Source organism: Dendroctonus ponderosae, unplaced genomic scaffold (assembly GCF_020466585.1).
Source record: "Dendroctonus ponderosae isolate FM_Combo_2020 unplaced genomic scaffold, Dpon_F_20191213v2 Dpon_F_20191213_1, whole genome shotgun sequence".
In the NCBI taxonomy this organism is placed as follows: domain Eukaryota; kingdom Metazoa; phylum Arthropoda; class Insecta; order Coleoptera; family Curculionidae; genus Dendroctonus; species Dendroctonus ponderosae.
The window spans coordinates 7,785,467-7,807,383 of NW_026017110.1; the positions used below are offsets into that span (position 1 = coordinate 7,785,467).

The 21,917-nt window shown below is 39.6% G+C and overlaps 3 protein-coding genes across 4 annotated transcripts; 2 read left to right on the plus strand and 1 right to left on the minus strand.

Moving 5' to 3' along the window:
• Positions 1-1,559: 1,559 nt before the first annotated feature.
• LOC109542292 (phosphatidylinositol-binding clathrin assembly protein LAP) lies at positions 1,560-5,580 on the minus strand. Its single transcript, XM_048670157.1, has 6 exons — positions 5,359-5,580; positions 5,145-5,305; positions 4,982-5,087; positions 4,778-4,891; positions 3,275-4,620; positions 1,560-2,980 (listed from the first exon to the last, which is right to left on the minus strand). Exons 5-6 carry the CDS (start codon positions 4,482-4,484, stop codon positions 2,388-2,390), a joined length of 1,803 nt encoding a protein of 600 aa, XP_048526114.1. The 5' UTR covers positions 4,485-4,620; positions 4,778-4,891; positions 4,982-5,087; positions 5,145-5,305; positions 5,359-5,580; the 3' UTR covers positions 1,560-2,387.
• Positions 5,581-7,187: 1,607 nt separating this feature from the next.
• LOC109542283 (facilitated trehalose transporter Tret1-like) lies at positions 7,188-11,777 on the plus strand. The gene is made up of 4 exons (XM_048668064.1): positions 7,188-7,347; positions 7,401-7,535; positions 7,590-7,880; positions 10,866-11,777. Exons 1-4 carry the CDS (start codon positions 7,251-7,253, stop codon positions 11,756-11,758), a joined length of 1,416 nt encoding a protein of 471 aa, XP_048524021.1. The 5' UTR covers positions 7,188-7,250; the 3' UTR covers positions 11,759-11,777.
• A 3,584-nt stretch (positions 11,778-15,361) lies between these two features.
• Positions 15,362-18,231, plus strand: LOC109542297 (facilitated trehalose transporter Tret1). 2 transcript variants are annotated; one of them, XM_048668083.1, is made up of 4 exons: positions 15,362-15,574; positions 15,618-15,766; positions 16,373-16,663; positions 17,313-18,231. In XM_048668083.1, the coding sequence occupies exons 1-4, from the start codon at positions 15,546-15,548 to the stop codon at positions 18,191-18,193; spliced, it is 1,350 nt and encodes a 449-aa protein (XP_048524040.1). In that variant the 5' UTR covers positions 15,362-15,545; the 3' UTR covers positions 18,194-18,231. The 2 variants fall into 2 exon arrangements, with proteins under 2 accessions (XP_048524040.1, XP_048524036.1); XM_048668079.1 differs by having other exon boundaries at positions 15,363-15,574; positions 15,632-15,766.
• The last annotated feature ends 3,686 nt before the right edge of the window (positions 18,232-21,917 follow it).

A 21,917-nucleotide genomic window follows, 5' to 3' on the forward strand; every position in this document is an offset into this window, starting at 1 on the left:
CAAAGCTGGTATGGATTTTTTCTGATCTATAACTTCTCTAGTTTGAACTAAGTTTAATTTTCCGAAAAGCAACTGAAGCTTTATGCATTCGTTACATTTCTTATTCTTAATGGTTTAGAACAAATTTCTTTCTGTAATAAACATATTTTGTTGTTTCTTTGCATCTGGAACGATGCAGCTTTCSGTAAGTTCTAGAGCTTTTAGTGCAAAATMGTTGATTTTTATTTTATGAYATGATTCTTGAATATTTTTGTTCGAAGAGGAACGACCAGGGAGATTCTGGAATATTGCAAAGGTTTTTTCATTTTTCATTTAAGTCAAATTTTAGACGTTAACCAATGAGGTTTTCTGTAGGAGACTTTTTGTTTTTATATAAATTGTTACAATTTTTTGTCGCATTAGGTTATTTTTTCCGGATTCGCCTAGATTTTTTTAAATTCAAAATAATTTTCACTCAGTTTTTCAACATTAGCTAGCCATAGTGCCTTCCGCGGACGGTTTTTATATGAATCTTTAAAATATAAATATAAAACGACTGTGTTTTGCTGTGAACTACGCTTTTTAATATCGTGTGAGAAAGTTGGCGATCTTACTAATATTGATGTCTGATTTACTCCCTTAATTCAAGCGGTTTTTGTATTCTCAATAGCACCGATAGGTTTTTCTATTTAAAAAATGTCTATACTCATTTTTTGAACAATCACTAACAAGGTGTTCTACTGTGGACAGTTTTCGTATGAATCTTTAGAGCATAAGAATAAAGCGAGCGTGCTCTGCCAAATTTAAACCAACGAGCTCAATATCTTAAACGAAATCGACTCCTCAATGTCTTTGGAACACATTTGAACTCTTCGATGAAATTCAACAACGAACAGGTATGTGCATTCCTGCAGACGCAGTGAATTATTTCTCGTTAAGAATGTGCATCAACCAGGCTGATTTATCTTCGTTAGCAGGAATTGTAGATCAGAAACTGGTAAGGCACGTTTATTTCAATCGCATTGCCATTTCCAAGCCATATATCAAGCCAACATATAGTCTAGATTCTTTTATCCGTAGAGCATCCGGTTTGAAGTCAACCAGCAAAGAAAAAACCGCTTTCAAGTCGGCAAAAACGGGATTTTTCTTATTTAATCTACTGTGATTTCTGAAAAATCATTCACTGAATCAACCGAGGAAAACATTTTTGCCAACTTCTGGCTAAAAAGGCGAATGTGCCTTAAAAAACTTTGAATTTTTCCAAGTCCAAATTACAGATAAGAACTTTGAAATTCCGCAGTAAACACGACACACTACTGCAACGTTCCTTTGCCTTGTGCGATTCATAGATGAATGTGGCGATATTTCAAAAAACCGACATCGTAATTTTAACCGGAACGATTGGGGCCCACCTAAGTGGACAACATGCGGCAAAATCAAAGGCCTCGGTACCGGCATGTTGCGGGGGTGGTCATTACATGAGTTCCACATCGGCAGATTGAAACATTACGTCAATAATACACGAGTTATCGAGGAAAAAATGCTTACAAATGGACCACAAGCTAGAAAAATACACGATGTAAACACATAAGCGAAATATTTATTTTCCAACTTTTTTCACAGTTTATATTGTCACATACTGATTACACTGAACTTTGCTAGAGAGAGCGTTTAACTAAAAATCTATTGTATATCTTAAACTTAAGTTATCTTTGGTTGTACAATCACTATGGATGACAATTTCGAGCTCAACAAACACAGTAAATAAATATATAAAAGGAACTATGTGGTAGATAATGAGATTCAAGAATAACATTACTGGAATGTGTAAAAAGCTCCAGGAGCAAAACTATCACAAAAGAGCGTGCGGTTTTACTTCAATAATAAAAAATAACCACCTAAATTGCACTGTGTGAGTATTCCATGCCTGAGACTAACTGAGGCCTTGTAACACCTTTAAACAAGTGTTTACAGCCATGGAAAATTAAACATGAATCTGCTAGTCTCAGTGAACATTGAACTTTAGAAATATACATGCTCATCTTAAATTTACATAATATACAATGTGATAAATCCCAAGTCGGCTCAACAAGAGAGAATAAGTAAAGTAATTCCTTATGAATATGCATAAGAATTGAGTATTATCCAACACAATGGAATCGGGGCCCAAAATACTCAAAAAACCTTTTGCAGCCCACTATCGATGAAGCTTCTTGATAGGGAGTTCAGATAATTCCAACCCCAACCAGCTGAATTCCACACAAGCTAAATGATGTACTTTCTCCAATCAGCTCCAAGTTTCGAGGGCTGCGCAAGCAGAAAAGTCCTGTACTACAAATCCTCAAAACTGACTAGTAATGAAACCTATTAAACTTATAGAAACCTCTCTGTGACCTAGAATTGCCCCCTTACAATGCCCCGAACGGGTCAAAAGCCTTTTGGGGTTGGCCTGTAGAATCGCCCCCTTTGGAGCCGCCGGACATTGGCGGCTGCTGGAAACCACCCATCAAAAAATCGGTATTGCCAAAAATCGGCTGCCCAACCGTCTGAGGCTGCTGTTGGGGCTGCGCCCCAGTCATAGGCCGGTAAGAGGCTGCATTGGTCGTGGCCATCAATTGGGGCTGCCAGCCGACTGCGCTCGAAGTCTTCGGCTGATTTTTCGGCGAGTTCCACTTGCCGCCCCCCGAATCCATTGTGAGGTTTTCCACCAGTGAGCTCAAGCTGGATTCCAGATCGCCAGTGAGGATTTTAGATGGTTGGGGTGGGCGCTGGGGAGGCATGTTGGGAGGCTGCGCGGGGGCACTGGGCGCTGCAGCCCCCATTGGGTCAAAGACCGATGACGTGGACGTGTTGAACACATTGGAAAGATCGCCGAATGGTTGCTGAACGGGGGGCGCCGGCTGCTGGGGGACGCTCCACATGTTTGGAGCGGGCGCTGACTGTGCGAAAAAGTCCATTCCATTGGAAACAGTGGGCGCAGAAAAGTCCGCAAATGGGTTGCCTGAAACAAGCAGTTTCTTTGCCAGCAACTAAACCACAACTATTCAAGTTTCGAAAAAGGAACCACTTCCACAATGTTTCAGTGGTTCATCTGTTGACAGTCCCATGAGAGAAAAAGCATCAATTCCCACCGCACTCGGACTAGCATCTGGTCGTTCCAGTGCGAAACGCCCCTGAATTACAACTTTAATGCTGATGTTTAATTTAGGATGTACGCCTGGAATTGCTTTTGAATGTGAAATGATTCCATTTTCGAATTTTTGACTCATGGGACGAATCACGCAGGGATACATACCGCCAAGGGACAGCAGATCATCTAGGGCATTGGTCTGAGCGGGTGCAGCCCCAGTAGGAGCCCCTGAAAGCATTGCGTCCTCCCCAAACAGGTCGAGAATGGCCTCCGCTTTAGGGGCTTGGGGTTCCTCGCTCAGAAAAGGGTTGGTGCTGGCCAGAGTGGGCGAGCCAATGCTAGCCCTGTACTGGCTGAAAGCAGCCTCTTCTTCAGCTACTGCCTGCTTGAAGGTGTCCTCCATGGCAGAGCCAAACGCCGAGCTGGTATTGGCCAGGGCAGAAACCCCCGATTTTAGACTCTTGTGATTGGAGGCAGCAGTGGGGGTGTTTCCTTCCAAGGAAGCCAAATGCTGCTCCAGCGCGTCTAGCAGACTGTTTGGAGCCCTGGTTAGGTCCGGGATGTCGCCCTTGTCTATCCCGATGCTTTCTGCCACCTTGAGGAATTCCGCCACCTGATCCATTCGAATCAGGAACTTTTTGTACAGTTCCAAAGCTTCCCTGCATTGCTTCTTGTTCAGTTCAAAGTACTTTTCCAGCAGGTTGATGATGCCGTCATTGTAGCACGCGAACAGACGAATCAGATCCCTAAACATTAGCATAAAGCACATGTTGATCACCCCATTGGTCAGATCATTGGTGCTGCCCTCGAACTCCATCAGTACATCCAGCTGGTTCTGCAGAATTGGCAGAGTTTTTAGCAGATTTTCCGCATCCATAGTTCGCAAGGTGCCTTCCTCTTTGCCTCTTTTCACCTTGCAAAAGTCGAAGGCCACCGCCCGGTAGGACAAGGCCTTGTTATTCAGATATTTGGCATATCGTCGGATAAATGGGGACATGTCGTAGCCAGTGCGCGCCCCCACAGCACTCTGCACGCCAGTCTTATCGGTGAAATTATTCAGCTGAAAGGATACGTTGCTGGAAGCCAAATACTGGGTGAATCTTTCGTTTCCGTAACACATCAGATGGTGGGTGGTTATCAGCGATTTAAACACCACCACCCAACTGGTGCTCTGCGACCGCTCAATCAGCAGATTGGCCATCTGGGGAATCGACACGTTCGGCTCATTTGTGCAATGCACGAGATAATCCAGGTGCTTCTTTTTGGGGCCCAACATCTCTTCGGTGGTGGCTTTGCACACCGATTTGGCTAAGCCCTGTCCGGCCAAGCTGTGTTTAGCGGCCAGCAGCCGGTCACTGATCGTCTGGCCAGCCATTTGGACAACACAAATTTGCACTTTCGCGATTCAACCGGATTAAAATGCCAGTTTAGCGGCCAGAAAAAAACCTTTTTGCCAAGTCGATTGAAGAGGCGAACCGGCGAAATCAATAACAACGCGCCTGCAGGGACATCTGCCACAACAGAGAGGAAATACCGGCTAATTGTAAAAGGCATGTTGCCAAAGCGGTTTATATTTAGGGTGTGGTCCTTTAAGGCGAATGTATTTTTAAAAATGAAAATTTTTAAACATACTTTGTAACCGTTAAAGGAGCGCTACGCTTCACTCACCTCCATCTCTAAAGCCGGCTGCAACCGGGGCACCCATTCGCCCAAGCACCTGCATGGAAACATGCCAGTCGCTTGGAGCCGGTCAGAGTACCCATGCAAACAATGGTATTCAACCTGCAAAAAACATTCACGGCTTGAGTTCAGGGCGTCGATATGGCAGGGCAAAGCCGTTAGCCCCCAAATTTGCACTTAGATCCAGCCTACCTCTTCCCCTGGCAGGATTAGGGGGGTGCCAACTTGAAAATCTGCAGGCTTAAGGCAGGTTCGATTTCTTAGCAGCGTGCAGGTGGGATCAACTCCAAACATCCACCTGTAACGAGAAATTTGAACATCCTCTAACTCCCTAAGCCAATAGTGCCTAACTTACTGTACAGGCACGGTTTGAAACTGCTCAGAGCGAGCCCCATTCTATAGCCCTTATCACATGAATACAGGGCCACTGTGCCTGCGGATAGTTTGCACTTTGATACCTCAAAGGTTAAAGATCTTCAAGATGCCTGCCAGCACTTATTTCGAACCTCGCGTGCTCTAAAAAACACAACACTGCTTCCAAGCGAACTTTTCGCTAATCGCGCTTTTACCTATATCAGGCCTCGAAATCCCCAATATTGTTCGCACTGCCTAAAGAAGTGCTTGGAATGGACGGGCGACACTTGGTGCACTCTGTACCCCACGACAGGCCACAAAAAGCGAGTATCCTCTTGCAGAGGGGCATGTTTAGAAGACAATTTTTTGAAAACAAGAATATTTTGTAAACAAACATCCAACCAGAGACAACTACTTGTCTCTGCATCCAACAGTTGACTTTGAAGGCTGAAGGTTCTAGTTCAACAGAATACCCAGCAGCTAGACGCGAAAGTTCTGCTAGTCGATTTTGCGCAAGTTGGCATACTTGAAGCTACCTAGGAGCAGGGTCGACTGATAAATGTTTTTTTAGACAACGACATAAGTCTGCTGTTTCACACTGAGTGTTTTTTATTTGAATATTAATTAAGCTATTTTATATTCAACGGTTTTCTGGACCTTGAACTAATTTTAATTAGTTTTACGTGACATGCTGGATGCAATTTTCTAGCGCAGTCCTGATACTATTTTAAGCCAAAATGTTTTTTTATAAAGCTATGACCGATATGTCACGCTTAGTAAGCTTTCGAAAGCATGTTGATTCTTTTAACATTGCGAGGAACTAGGATTAATCCTATTTCATGCTGGCTAGGAACGCTTGTGTCCGATTCACTGTGCCAACAGTTCAAAAATCTCCATTTGTTACCTATTTTGGGCGCAAAAGTGAAAATTTTCGTGAGTAGAAAGTCTCTCGTCACAGTTCTATATCGTTTTATTATGAGTTTTTGTAGTAAAAACGCTTGAGATGATTGTTTGGATGATATTTTTTTTTAATCCCTAATGGAGCCCCATTGACTAAAACATGCTTGATTTATAAAGCATAGCCTGTGCTATCTATGAACATTTTGGGCACTTTTCCGTGTTCTCAATTGATGCGAAATTAATTATCAAATAAGCCTTCTAATCTTGGCTGTAATAAAATTGATTGTCAACGGAATGATTGTCGTTTATTCGACCTAAGAAATGCTTCAAACTGTCGCGATTCTCCTCAAAATGTCGTCAAGCTGCAAAAATTAACTTTCAGGGCTTGGAGAAACAACATTTCCACTATATGGATGCGGAATTCTGGGACTTTAATTAAATTTCCTTTGTAAGAAATTAATTGAGAAGCAAACGCTTGCACAGAGCTCATAGAATGATAGTTTTTTTAAACTGAAACATTTTTTATCTCTGATGAAGCTAAAACCGACACTTTTAGAGCATCTGAAGCAATGGCTTGGCAATCGATGTAAAACTACAGCATTTTTTAATATTTATTGGCTGTAAGAAAATGTTTTTACGATCTCTCGGTCATTTATTCGATCGACCAAATGAGTTTGGATTCTGCTCGAAAAATCCCTAACAAAGCTTCACAAAAGAAACTTTAAAGGGCAATAAAACCTTATTTGTGCTATAAATCGCTTATTGCCGATTTTTAAAAAATCGTTTGTCCATGTAAAAATAATCATGGCAAAGTTAAAGGTTGCACAAAGCCTTCTTTGAATTAAAAATACTTTCCTCAAATCCCTGATGAAGCCAACAAAATCGAAATTGTCAGAATATGGAAAATAAGAACTTTTTAATTATTACTATTTATTGCGATTTATAAAACGGTTCATTTCAGTAATTTTTTAAAAACCCATCAATAAACCCGGCAAATTTTAACAAATCTGAATAAGCAACCAAACAATAAAAAATACTAATTACATCGGTTTGTTTTCCGTTCGAAAGTTATTGCGCCAGAGACAACAAGCTTGATTCCTATTTGCTTTTAGCGATAAAATATTTGAAAAATCCTGCAAATCATTTTCAACTTTATGACTGAATTTTATAAAAGCAGGCATGATAGTTTGGCTGGTTTAGTAAAGAAATGACGGGCGATAAGTTGAAAAGCCACATGGAAAGCGGTAACCAGATTGACCAGAATGGGGGCAAACAGTGGCCGCAGATTCTGGCGATTTTGATTCGTAAGTGCCCCAAAAAATAGGCACTCCCGTACTCAACCACGCGGAATTTTCAGTTTCCATTGGGTGCTTTACCACAGGAATCCAGTTTTCGTGGAGTTCGCCCTTTTCACTGGTGATAGTTCAGGACAAGGAAAACTACAACATTACCGAAGCGGACACGGAATTATTCATGCTTTTCCAGCCGATTGGTAAGCTGGAGGTTTTCCAGATAGTGCACCAGGACCAGTTTGTTTCGATTGCAGGAATGATTGTGATGACGATTTTCGTGGTTCCGATCAGCGATCTGATTGGCAGGAAAAAGTCCCTGCTGCTCATTGCCCTTCCTCATATTTTGACCTGGACAATCGGGATTGTGGGGACCAGCAAGTGGGAGTTTTACATTTCGCGATTTATTGCTGGATTTGGAGACGCCGCTGTCTTCTCCTGCATTCCTCCTTATGTGGGGGAAATAACCACTCCAAGTGTGAGGAACTTTTGGGCCAATGTGCCCACTTTTTTCGTTTATATTGGAGGATTTGCCATCACCACTCTTGGTAAGACCGAGAAAGCTTCTGTTGCATCCGTTTATTTAATGCTATTTTTGTATTTATTTAGTTCTGACGTTTCGTTAGCACACATGCCAGTCATCTTCAGTTTCTAATGTCAATCTGCATATACTTTTGAACGGTCCTAACTAAGTGACTAATTTGCTGTTTTAGTGTTAAGAAAGCGTGGAAATTCTGCAGAAAAACCAGTTTGCGCAAAATCTTCAAGTCTAATTAATTTTTATGGCGTCTTTACGATACAAACGTAGTAAGATTTACCGGCAAGGTTGTGTAAACACACACACACAGTGATTTCAGTTCGTTAACAATACAAATTCACTGCGTTCGTAGGTTTTTTTTAATTCCAAATTACATTGACATTTATTCGCAAGGTTTTTTCGCTAAGTTGCACCTGGAAATTTCCATCTCAATTCCATCTAAACCTGAAAAAGTGTACAGTTTTATAGTTGAGGCAAAAGAGTCCAGGATATTCTAAAGATGGTGAAATTGAAATTTTCAAAGTTTTGCTTGCCTTGGTTTGGAAGATGCGAAGTTTTAGAGACTTGGACGAAGAGTGAGCGCAGTTGGGTGAAAATCTTCATATAGAGACCGATATTAAGCTGCCAAAAATCAGAATTTCTAGCGATTTTTGTTAGACCTTCCGAATATCTAGCGTCCGAGCTTTTATATAGACGTGGCAAATATGAAGTTGCTCCTTGTAACAGGGTGGAAGATGCGAACTTTTAAAGAAGCGAGCGCAGTTGAAGAAAAATTTCCATTTTGAAACTGATATTTACTAGGTTTACAAAAATAAACGCTTTTACCGATTTTGATGGAACTTCTCTCCGGATTAGAGAAAAGCCTCTTCTAAAGATGCTCCAAGTTACAGGTTGCTAGCTATTTCAAGTGGGAAGACGCTAATTTTTAAAGGAGAGAGCACCGTTGAAGAAAATGCTCCATTTAGAAACTGATATTTCTTGAGCTCGAAAAATTCAGAATTTTAGGCGATTTTGGTGAAACTTTTCTAATCATCGTGTAAATTTGAAGTGCCGACTTGCTTCGGTTTGGAAAATGTGGATTTTTTAAAAAGGGAGCGCAGTCGAGAATAATTATCCATTTTCAAATCTACATTTTTCAAGCTGGCAAAAATAAGTATTTCCGGATATTTTCACGAAACTCCGAAAATAATTAGGGTCCAGTATTTTCCACGCATGGTAAAAACTTCAAGTAGCCACTTGCTTCAGTTGGAAAACTGTACATTTTTAAAGAAGCAAGCACAGTTGAAGGAGTTTTCCATTTTTAAACCGATATTTATCAACCTGGAAAAATTAACAGTTTTTGAGGATCTTTATCATTAATAATTCGGGAAAGTGTTTTCTAAGCATGATGAAAATTTCAAGTGAACATTTGCTCTAGATAGGAGACTGTGGATTTTTAAACAAGAGAGCTGAGTTGAACAAAATTGTCCATTTTGAAACCCATATTTATCTTGCTGGCAAAAATAAGAATTTTCGAAGGAATGGATATTTTACGAAACTTCTAATATTATTTGGGTGAAGTGTTCTCTGAGCAGGGTGGAAATTTTAACTAACTACTCGACTTAGTTTGGGAAACATCATTACTTTTAGAGGAAAGCGCAGTTGAAGAAAATTATCCAGTTTCAAACGATATTTTTCGATGTGGAAAAAATTAAGGATTTTTGGTGATTTTTATAAAATTTCGACAGTAATTAGAGCAACGTTTGTTTTAAGTATGATGAAAATTTCAAGTTGCTACTTGCTTCAGTTAGGAAGGTGCGAATTTTTAAAGAAGAGGGAGCAGTTTACAAAAATTGTCCATTTTCATACCGACATTTATTAAACTGGCAAAAATAAGGATGTTTGGTGATTTAGACCAAACATTTAGCATGTTCAGCCACATGCATCTTCTAAACACGGTCCAAATTTCAAGAGCCTACTTGCTTCCGTTGGGAAATTGCGATTTTTTGAAAGGGGGGGCGCAGTTAACGAAAATCATTCATTTTGAAACCGATATTTACTATGCTGGTAATATTAACGGTTTGGGGAGATTTTTGTGTAACTTTCAGAATATTTCGGCCCAAGTGCGTACTAAGCATGCTGCCAAATTTAAATTGCTACTTGCTTTAGTCTGGAAGTTGAGATTTTTTAAGTAAAGAGAGCAGTTGTAGAAAAACTATGCATTTTGAAACGGATATTTACTAAGCTGGAAAAAATCAGGATTTTATGAAATTTTTGTGAAACTTTTCGGGTAGTTAGCGTTAGGTATTCTCTAAAGATGGGATAAAGTTAAAGATCCCAGTTGCTTCGATTTGCAAAATAAGAATAAAAAAAAGAGCGCAGTAGACGGAAATCATGCATTTTGAAACCGATATTTACAAAGCTGGTAGGAATAACGGTTTTGAGTAATTTTTGTTAAGCATTAAGCCCCAAGTGTCTTCTAATCATGGTGAAAATTTCAAGTTGCTACTTGCTTTAGTTGGGAAGATACGAATATTTAGATAGAGTGCAGTTGACAAAACCATTCATTTGGAAACCGATTACTACTAACTTTGAGCCCAACATCTAATAATCTGGGAAAAATCAAGATTCCGGACAATTTTCATCAAACTTCCCGAATGGTTTCGCTGATTCATCCTCTAAACGGGGCGAAAATTGCAAATCGCTACTTGTCTTAGTCTGAGAAATACGAATTTTTTAAGGAGAGAGTTCAATTGAGCAAACACATACATTGTTGCACTGATGTTCATTAAGCTGGGAAAAATCGGGATTGGGTGCGATTTTCGAGAAACTCTCAACATTTTTAGGAGCACGTATTGGCTAAAGATGGTTAAAACCTCAAATACCTTGTTGCCTTAGTTTGGAAGATGCGAATTTTTCCCAACCATAAGCCTCTGCGAAAAAGCAGCAAATTTTCACTTTACCACATTTTCACAGCGAAATCTGCCTCGCGCAATTAAAAAGCATTTTTTCTCAGGAAGCTACTTCAACGTCCGAACAACTGCCTACATCTGCATAGGGCTGCCCATCGCCTACTTCATCCTGGTGCTTGTCCTCCTGCCAGAGTCCCCCTACCAGCTTATTAAAGAAGGAAAGCTGGAGGAGGCAAAGAGGAGCATCCAGTGGCTGCAACGAAAGGAGGACGTCAATCAGGAGTTCTTCTCCATGAAGGCGGACGTCGAGAGGCAAATTTCTGAAAGTGGAACCTGGTGCGACATGGTCCGAATCCCTACCAACCGAAACGCGCTGAAAGCGGGAGTATTTGTGCGCCTCTCCCAGCAGTTTTGCGGCATCTCCACCTTCGCCACCTACACGCAGACGATTTTCCAGAAAGCCGGTGGAAATCTCAGTCCCCAGGGATCTTCGATGATCTTCACTGGAGTGGTGGCGGTCTTCAACATCGCCGCCACATTCTTCGTAGCCCGGATGGGCAGGAGAACCTCCTACTTCTACTCCCTGCTGCTCTCCGCAATGGTGCTCTTGGGCATCTCCATCTACTTCTTCATCGAGCAGTTCCAGCTGGCCAACTTGGAGAAGCTCAACTGGTTTCCATTGGCGGCCCTAATCACCTTCGTCATCACCTACTCCTTAGGACTGGGTCTGGTACCCACTCTTATGCTTGGGGAACTTTTCTCGGCCAGCATCAAGTCCAAGGGCTTGGGAATTCTGGTCTGTGTCTTCGGAATAGGAGTGATGGTTTCCATTAATCTCTTCCATGTGATGACGGCATATGTGGGGCTGTACTCTCCTTTTCTACTTTACGCCATTTGTTGCTTCATCTCAACTTTTCTCACGTTGAGGTGGGTGCCCGAGACCAAGGGGAAGACGCTGGAGGAAATCCAGCAATCTCTTAAGAGTCCTGTTAAATAAACCGTTTTTTTGCCTGTTAGTCTCCTGTTTGCGTCTAGTGTCTTCTATGCATGGTGCAAATGGCAGGTTGATACTTCGTTTGATTTGAAAGTAACGAAATTTTTAAAGAGAAAGTGCAGTTGAAGAAAACTAACAGTTTTGAAATCGAAATTCGCCAAGGTGGGAAAATATCAAGATTTTGGGCGATTTTTAGGAAACTGCACAGGTAATTAGAGCAAAGTGTCTTCGACAAATGTTGGACATTTCAAGTGTCTACTTGGCTTCGTTTCATAGAAAGGAAATTTTATGCGAGAGAGTACAGTTGCAGAACTCCATCCATTTTCAAATCAATATTGCCTAATCTGGAAAAAATCAGGAGTCCGGGTGATTTTCTAGAAAGTTTCAGCACCATTAGGATAAAGTGATTTCTCAGCATAGCGAAAATTTCAAGTCTCTACTTGCTTCAGTTAGGAAAATGTGGATTTTGAAAGAAGAGAGCGCAGTTGAAGAAAATTTCCATTTTCAAATCGATATTTTCCAATCTGGCAAAAATAAGCATTTTTTACGATTTTGATGAAACTGCGACGATAATTGGGAGCAAGTGTTTTCTAAGCATGCTGCAAATTTCCAGTAACTACTTGCTTCAGTTCTAAAAATGTGAATTTATTTAAATAATTATCCATTTTCAAACCGATATTTGCCAAGCCAGCAAACCTCAGGAATTTGGGCGATTCAGCATATTTAGCGTCGGATTTTTTCTAAATAATCCTACTTTTGCTTGCTAAACCAGTAGAAATACATAACTTAGCAATTTTTTGAGTTGAATTAAGATCGGGAATACTTTGGCAGCTTTTAAGAGTGAATGCGCCTTAGCCGTTGCATGACTGGCGTAGAATTTAATATAATTTGTGGCCAATTCGCTTGAAAGCCTTGCGGATAACATTTTAGCAAATACCGTCTAGTTTGAGGCGATTTTATGTGATCTACTCGATTTGATGGGACAGAATTTCCAGTCGAAAACTCGATTAAACAATGGCCAAAACACTAAAATAAAAAGATATAGACACAGGCGATTTGCATGTATCTACTAAAGTTAATTAGCGATTCCTGATACCCTAATGGGGGCCTTACATGGTGCAAGCTGGATTATGCAAATATCAATTTCCAGTCGCTTTGGTCGAATCGCTATTTGCGATAAAGATGTTCATTATTATCCAATTATTGTCATGGAACGACTAATCGGTGCTGATCAGAGACATTTCCCGACCAATAGTGGGTTGAACGCAATTTCCAGCCAGTGGGGCAAAGCTGGGAAAGTTTTGTTACCGGAATACTTGCATCCAAAGCAGCGGTTTAGGCATCTTTGCCATTTAATGATACAATTATTACTTTATCAAATTGCACATGTTTCCTGCAATGTTTGCATTATCAAGTAACTTTTATACTCTTCTTTTCTTAGCTCTTTAGCTGCTTTCATTGTCTTTCATGTTTGCTATTATTAATAATTACTTTGAATGTTCATTTCTGATTTAAATATTTAAGTTTTCAAGTTCAATTTCTCATTTTTTTATGGAATTTTTTCTGTTGCACTTTCCATGTTGTCAGTTTTGGTCATTTCCTTTTTAAATTATTTTGGTTCCTCCCTGTCTTCACAGCCTGTTCGTTACTGTGCGCTTAACAATGATTGCATTAAGTGCGAGTTTGCAATTAATTCTTTAATTAAATCAGCAATTTTTTATTAATCTGTTTTTCAGTTCTATCATTTGGTTGTTTTCAGTATGAATCTGTGATTGCCTTAAGTATTTTCCGCGAATTTTCTGCTGTTTAAACGAGACCGCGCAGCTGAAGAACATTTTTAAACCAATTTTTGCTAAGCGGGCAAAAATCCAGTTTTCCTGGTGAGTTTTGTGAAACGTGGCGCATAATTAAAGCCACGTATATCCTGAGCATGTTGCAAATTTCAAGTTGCTACTTGGTGGTGTTTGAAAAAGACGAATGTTTAAAGGACAGTGCGCAGTTGAGGAAATCCATCAATCATCAGATCGAAATCTGATTAAGCTTAGAAAATTCAGGAATTTGGGCCACTTTTGTGACACTCCACACATAATAAGAGACAAGTATCTTCCATGTTTTGTGTAAATTTCAAGTTGGTGCTTGCTGTCGTTTGAATAACACGATTTTTTTAAGGACAGTGCGCGGTTGAGAACAACCATCGATTTTGAAATCGATATTTGGTAAACTCGCCAAAAGAAGACTTTCGGGATATTTATTAGAAACTTCACAGATAAATAGGGTCAAGTATTTTCTAAGCGGAGTAAAAGTTTCATGTTGCTACTGGCTTTAGTTTGGAAGGCGCACTTTTATAAAGGAAAACGTGCAGTTGAGGAATACTATTCATTTTGAAACCGATATTGACTAAGCTCTAAAAAATTAGACACCACGCAATTTTTATCAAATTCACAATTTGGTTTGTGTCAAATGATTTTTAAATATAGTGCAAACCTCAAGTTGCTACTTACGTTAATTTAGAAGATATGAAGTTTTAAATGCGAGAGGGCAGTTGAAAAATATTGTCAATTTGGATACTGATATGTCCTAAGCTAGAAAAGTTCTAATTTTTGGATTTTTTTTGTGAAACTGTGACTAGAATTATAATCACATTTCGTTTAAGCATGGTGCGAATTTCAAGTTGCTACTTGTTTTCGTTTGAAAAACTGAATTTTTAAAAGGAAGAGCGCAGTTGAAGAAAATCATTCATTTTGAAACCGATATTGACTAGGCGTGCAAAAATCCGAGTTCTGGGCGATTCCTATGAAACTTTCCGCAAAATTGGCTCCAGCTATCGTCTAACTATGTTGAGAATTTTATGTTTCTTATTACTTTATTTTAGAAGCTATGCATTTTTAAAGGAGAGAGCACAGTTAATTATAAAGATCCATAATGAGTCCGATGGTTCGTAACTTAGAGGCCAACATGTACTGGGCTGTTGGCAAAAATCATGAGTTTGCGGGATTTTTATGAAACTTCCAAGAACTTCTCAGTGAAGGATTGTCTATGCATGACAAAAGTTCCATATTTCTGCCTGTTTCGGTTTGGAAGATGCGAATTTTTAAAAGCAAGAGCGCAGTTGGGTATGGGCTTCCATTTTTGCACTGATCTTTACAAAGCTGGTAAAAATCAGCATTTCCGCCCATTATCACAAAACTTCCAGTAGATGAAGCAGCAGATCGCTTCGAACGACAGGGAAAGTTTCAAATATTTTGGGAGGCTAGTTTGAAAAATATGATTTTTTAAAGGCGAAGGCACATTTTCGCAAAACTATCCATTGTACTTCCATCGCCTATATATTTTACAACTTTTTCATAGAACTGCCATCAACATTTTCATTCCTTTTTAGACCATTTTCATATCATTGATTGAAGTTGGTCACGAAACTTTTCTTAACATCGAGTTGAAGAAATGTCACAAAACACGTAGGTATGGGTTCCAACTACACATTTTGAATTTTCGAGTATAATTCGTGCTTTTCTCATTTTACTTGCACAATTTAGCATCCAGCACCAGAATTATCTGTTGTTTTTGTACAATTCTATCAAGGCCTTAGTCAAATTCGATAAGGACCATCTTCAAAAATATTTATAAAGCGTAAAGATAACACTCTAAGCTGGAGTCTTATATATTCGCAGTATTGCAATGCGTGTTAAGTGACTAGCAGATTTGAACATCAAATTGGATTTCTGCAGGAAATGTGCGCCCAAATGCAGGAAAAATCCTGCAAGCCTGCAGAAAGGGCCAACGAAGGTAGACAATGGACGCAGGTTCTAGGAGTGATTGTCAGTGAGTAAAAATATTTTTTTCAATCACTTTGTGGGATTTTCAGAGATTTTTTTTTAGTTGCCATCGGGTGCATGAGTGTGGGCTTCATGTGGTCCTGGAGCTCCCCATTCAGCATGGTTCTAAGCCAGGACAAAGTCAATTATGATATAACGGAAGCCGATACTGCAAACTTTTTGATTTTCCAACCGCTAGGTAAGAAGAAAAAATGCAACGCTTTGATCAACTGAATGTATCCAAAGACCACCAAGCCAAATGCAAATTTAATTTAGATTCGTCGCTATTTCCTGTATAAAACCGCAGTAAAGAAACTACAGGGATCGTTTCGTTTTCATTGCCCCTAAATAAAACAGGAGCCAAATTCGGTTAGTTGCAGCCTCGCAAGGCTATTGGCGATGTCAATAAAATGTTTCAAAGTAGCAGGGGTTTTGCGGAAAATTGCAGTTTTTTAGAAAAAGTGGTTGGTTTTTAAATAAAAGGCAAAAATCGAAGCATGTCACTTAAAGTTGAAAGTGTCTTGAATGATTTAAAATTAAAGAGCACTCGCAGCATGGGCGGGTTTTGTAAACTCAATTAATTCGAGATCAAGAAAGGAACCTAGGAAAAGTTCGGTGAACAAAGTTTCAAAAATAGTCTGTTTACTGAGCGCTTTCTTGGCTTCTTCCACCATCTTCACCAGATGCTGAGTTCTTGCCAATAATTGATCGCAAAGTGGCTAAATATCTTCCAAATGCCCCAAGAAGATTGAATAAGGCAATTTTCATAATAGTTTTGCACATAGCTTGAACTACTTTCTTTTAGGAATGATCTTCACCAGCTTCTTCTTCTTCAAACTGTCCGAGTACCTGGGCACGAAAAAGTCCATCTGGATTCTAGCTATTCCCCACTTGATCTCCTGGATAATCGTACTGTTTGCCGTCAGCAAATGGGACTTTTACGCATCCAGATTCATGGCTGGAATGGGGGATACGATTTTTTTCTGCGCTGGGCCACCATATATTGGGGAAATCACCACGCCCAAAGTGCGCGGCTACTGTGGATTCATCCCGGTGATGGCCACATTCTTCGGATCATTGCTCATCACAGTTTTGGGTAGGTTTTTAATGCTGCAAAAATGCACTTTCATGCGTACTAAACAAACGAACTGAAGGTGAATGAAAAGCTTGCTTAATCAGTGCGAACTTGTGAGGATTAGTTGAGTCAACAGACTTTGTTTTGGGTGCAGTAAAATTGAGGAATTTGGCTCGAACGCTCACTAACCGACAATTGTTTTCTATTTCTGGTCCATGATCTACAGAAATCTGTATATTTGGCAAACTTGGAAGATTTGGGCTAATCTCATGCGCTTTGAAGTCGTGTTTTTCACTTGCAAGCGGGGAGCTTGAAAACACTCAGGATCAGCCCTGAGTGAGCTTTCAAGGGTAACACCTCTGAAGATGCAAGACACTCGTGCTTGCAAAACGTTGGCAAGAAGCCGGAAATTAAGACTCTCGAAACATGCTTTATTTGGCAGATGCATTTTACAGCCCTGCTTGCCGATGGGCAAAATAAGGTAAAAAGGCAAGAAGTAAGTTTATAACACGAACCGAAAAAAATGACTGATTTTTTGTGGAAAATAATTTGTTCCTGTCGTTTTGCAAGTGCCAGTAGCTGATGTTCGCTTCAGGAGCAAAACCCCGTCCAACACCAACAAAAATCGTAAATTTTTTCCTCAATCTCTCCTGCAAACTCTCTTTTTCAGGCAGTTACGTCGACATCAAAACCACATCCTACATCTGCATGGTGCCCTCACTCCTCTTCATCGGACTCATGAGTTTCCTGCCCGAAACTCCTCATCAGCTGATCAAAGATGGCAAGCTGGAGCAGGCGAAGAGCAGCTTGAAGTGGCTGCTGAGAAAGCCGGATATTGAGGAGGATTTTCTGAGCCTCAAAGCCGACGTAGAGCAGCAGCTAGCCGATGGGGGCACGTTTCGGAACCTGGTCACCATCAGCAACAACCGCAGGGCGCTGCGCGCCGGCTTGCTGCTCAGATGCGGCCAGCAATTCTCCGGAGTCTCCATCTTCCTCAACTACGCTCAGATGATCTTCCAGATGGCGGGCAGCAATCTGAGCCCTCAGATCAGCTCGATTATTTTCCTGACAACTTCCGGAGTGTGCGGCCTGGCATGCAGTGCGGGGATTGAAAAGTTTGGCAGGCGGCCGGCGTTGACTCTTTCCACTGCAGGCTGTGGAGTGATTCTGCTGGTGATGTCGGTGTATTTTGCGCTGGATCAGTACCATGTGATCCCTCTGGATGCGTTGAGCTGGTTTCCTTTAGCGGGAATGCTGGCGTATGTGATGATGTTTTCCACAGGACTCGGAATCGTTCCCACTGTAATGCTCGGGGAACTTTTCACCGGTAACATGAAGTACAAGAGTTTGGCCGTGCTGGCGCTGGCTTTTGGAGTTGCCGTTTTTATCGCCTCCAATATCTTCACCTTGCTTACCACATATGTGGGTCTGTATGGGCCTTTCTTCGTTTATGGCATCAGCTGCTTGGCCACCATGGTTTTAGGGCTGAAATGGGTGCCAGAAACCAAAGGAAAAACTCTCGCTGAAATTCAGCTGGCCCTGAAGAAGTGATTGTTTCGGTTAATAAAGTGAAAGTTGTTTTCAGTGGATACATCTGGGTTTTAGCCGTGTGGGATTTTGGCCTGCTGGGCTAATTCCAAGGAAATTCCGAGTTAACCGCCGAAAATAATTGCACTATCCATCCGGCAATCTCTAATAAATCTTAATATATCAAGTCCGCGTTATTTGTGGCCAATATCGGGCCTGCAGGATCAATATAAGCAACACAATGTACAATGTAGAGCAGCTTGCGGCCAAGATCGAGAATGTCGGTTATTGCATGGAACGTTCCAGATTTAATTAAATATCTTTTCAGCCGGGTTTTATCCATTGCATTGTTTCGGACATTAAATTTTTAATTTCTTCGTTCGACTCATATTGGATTCATTCTCATTGCAAACCTCTAAGCATTTGCAAAAAATAAAAACTGTTCTATCCACTATATCCCGGATATCTGAAGAGGAGCAGTGGTCAAATGGAGATAAAATTTTAAATCCATTACAGATTCCTATTACAGATCAGGGATTCAATTAAAAATCCCATTTATTGTTTCAGCGATTTATGTGGCAGCCCAAATTGACTCGTGCCCTCAGGGCCTTCCAGCTCACTCAATCGCGCATACATTTAATATTAGAAAAAATTTGGCCAACTCCTATGCCGTAATCTGTTGCCGGTTCGCTCACTACAACGCCCTTCGCTGTTGCCAGCGCATGCTAAAAGTAGTTAGTCAGTAAACCGGAAAAAACTTATATGTTAACCAGCTCCTTTATTAGCATTTTCCTTCGAAACTAGGCCAGACAGGAAGGTAATACGCTTCGTTCCAAATTAGTTCGGCTCATTAAATCGCCGAGACGCGGTTACTTAACTACATGGATTTGCGATTTAAAGGGCTGATGTGAAATTTATTTAGGCAAAGTTGGTTGGTTCACTTGGGAAGTTTAAAATCGAATTTGGACAGAAAACTTGGATGCAAAGCAGCAGGCGAATGTTGCGCGTGTGAAAAACTCTCTGCGTTTAGTTTCAATTAACTCGCTTCTTTGTCGAAAACTCTTAAGCCGGCAAATTGTCGGCTTAATTCCCGAAATTAATTATCGGTGTCTTTAGAGCCTCGGGAACGTTCAGCTAAATACATAATAATTGGGCGCTTGAAGAAAATTGACTTCTGCATGGATGGTTTAGGCGCTCCATTGACTCGATGTCTTCAAGTGTAGCTGAAGTTGGATGCTGTACAGCAACTTGTAAACTAGTCGATGCCTTACAATTATAAGGCTAAGGTGAAGAGCAAAGGTTCATGAATAATGACTTGAATGCGAAGCAAATGAAAATGAAGTATACAGAATGGGTCAGAGGGCAGATCTAGAGCAAAACAGTAAAATTAACAGTAAAACGGAGACATAGTTAGAAAATAAAGGGAAAAATTGCCAGAAGTAAACAATTATTGAATATTTTAAAACATCAAAACTTGGCTTTATTTTCGGTGCTTTCTAAAGGCTTCTTCTTCTTCGGCCGTAAATAAAATTGGAAATGTTCCTGAAAGTACATTTGACTCAAGTCCCCACAAAAATGGCAAACTTTATGCATGTTTGACATTGTGATACATTTCAAGCTTGAATATTATTGGAATGAAAAAACTGGCCACAAATTCGTTGGATTTTTGTATGCCGCAAACAATTTCCAAAAAGGAATTTTATAAATATAAACGTTTGAAATAATTTTGAATCACTCTGTATATTTGAGTATTGAGGAGCTTTTAAGGCCAAAAACTCTGCTTCTGAGAGAAATTAATTGCCCGAATATTCACAGCGAGAAGTTTTATAATATTTTGTAAGATTGTTTAAAAATGTTTGCACTTCTTTTATCCGTAGAAAGCATTTACATTTTACCCGCAAATTCGCAATTTAAAAACCTAATGCTCCAAAATAATGTAAGTTTTATTTGCTATACAACTTGCTTATATAAACTTTCTTATATAAACCAGGCAAAAGCACTCTCGACTTAGTTAATAGAACTAATCAATTTGTGAACATTGAGATAGATGAAGGTGAAGAATGTTCGAATCCTAAAAATTCAAAATTTGGCTTGTTTAAAAGCAGGTTTTGCAATTAACGAATTTTGGTTTTAATTTGTGTTTAGTTTGACATGATTTGGACTCGAGCAGAATAAAGTTTCAGTAAAGTACAATGAAAGTTTTAAAATATTAGACGGAAGAAGGATGTGAGTTTTCTAAAAAAATGCACTTAGTTTAGCATGTATTTGAAAATCGATTATAACTAGTTTCGGCCAAGCGCGAAACAGTTAGATAATTTAAAGCTTCATTTCAAAATAAGTGAATATTATTTTACAGAAATTTCAAATTTTTTACAAAAAAATTGATTGAGAGTTATAACGTTTTGATAAATTGCGGACAGATCCAAGGGGTAAGCTTTGGATCAGTTTCAACATAAAATTGAAGAAGATTGAACGATAAAGGTGACAATTAATTGTAAAAAATCTATAAAGGAAAGTTTAAGTATGTTTATTTTAACTTTCAGACAGAGGAAGGCGAACCGTTTTCTAATTGAAGAATTTACTAGCGCTTACGAAAAAATACAATTTTAAAATTCTGATTTCATCGGAATTTAGACAGATGCAAATGGTAAGTTTTCAGCGGGAATTTGAAGTAGATTGAACAACAGCACGATAAAGGCGCAAAAAATTGTGCTAAATCTATGAGAAAAAATCGCATAAGAGAACGAACCGAAGAAAACGGACTTGCAGTGTACCAAAATATTATCACTATTGACAATATTAACAGTAAAACGTATAATAATATAAAAAAAGTATAAGCAAATGATGAGGATTTGGAAATTACCAATGTCAAATGTGACCACAAAGATAAAACTGAAAGCAATAATGTAGACAACCAAGTGAATGAAAATGAAAGCGATGGAAAAGGGGTCATAAGACAAAATACCAGAACTTAAAAATAAAGGAAGAGGAAAAAGCCTAAGAGGCCGAGACAGAAAAAGTGAAGTGCCTAAAAGAGTTATTTTCGCAAAAGCATCCGTTGTTAAACTCGAAACGATTTGAAGTCCGGATTTTTTCATTTAGACTTGGGCTCAGCTAGACAAAATTTTCAAGAAAATTTAAAAAACTAAGACCAAGTTTCCTACAGATGCAAGTGGTGTCTTCTAAAACAGTTTCCGCGAAAAATTGAAGATTCAACAGCGCGGTAAAAACTGAATTACTAATTCTGCAATTCAGTGAAGGGAAAACGCATGAGAGAAAGAAACGAAAGAAAAAAATTCTGGAAAGTGATGAAAATATAATGTTTACTGTGGAACAGAGAAAGAGTCGAAGCATGCAAAAACAACTACGAAGGGTTAAAAATGGATCACAAATGCAGCAAAACAAGCCATAAAGGCAGCAAATGATAACGAAGATGAACTTAAAAGCATTTTTTTCGACATTCAAGTAAAAACGAATAACTACAAATATAAAGAAGGAAAATATACAGGGTGTTTGGTAAGTAGATGCATTCCTTACAGGGAATGATAGTGCAAGTAATTTTGGATATATTTCGTTAATAGACCATGTTCCGAAAACCCTTAGTTTCCGATGTACAGGTTGTTAAAGTTTTAATTAAAAAATGTTATTTATTATTATTTCGGAAACCGCTTGGCATATTATAATGATATTTTACAGGCTTAGGCCATTAACAACAATACATGTTTTGTGATAAAAATTTTGTTTCTAG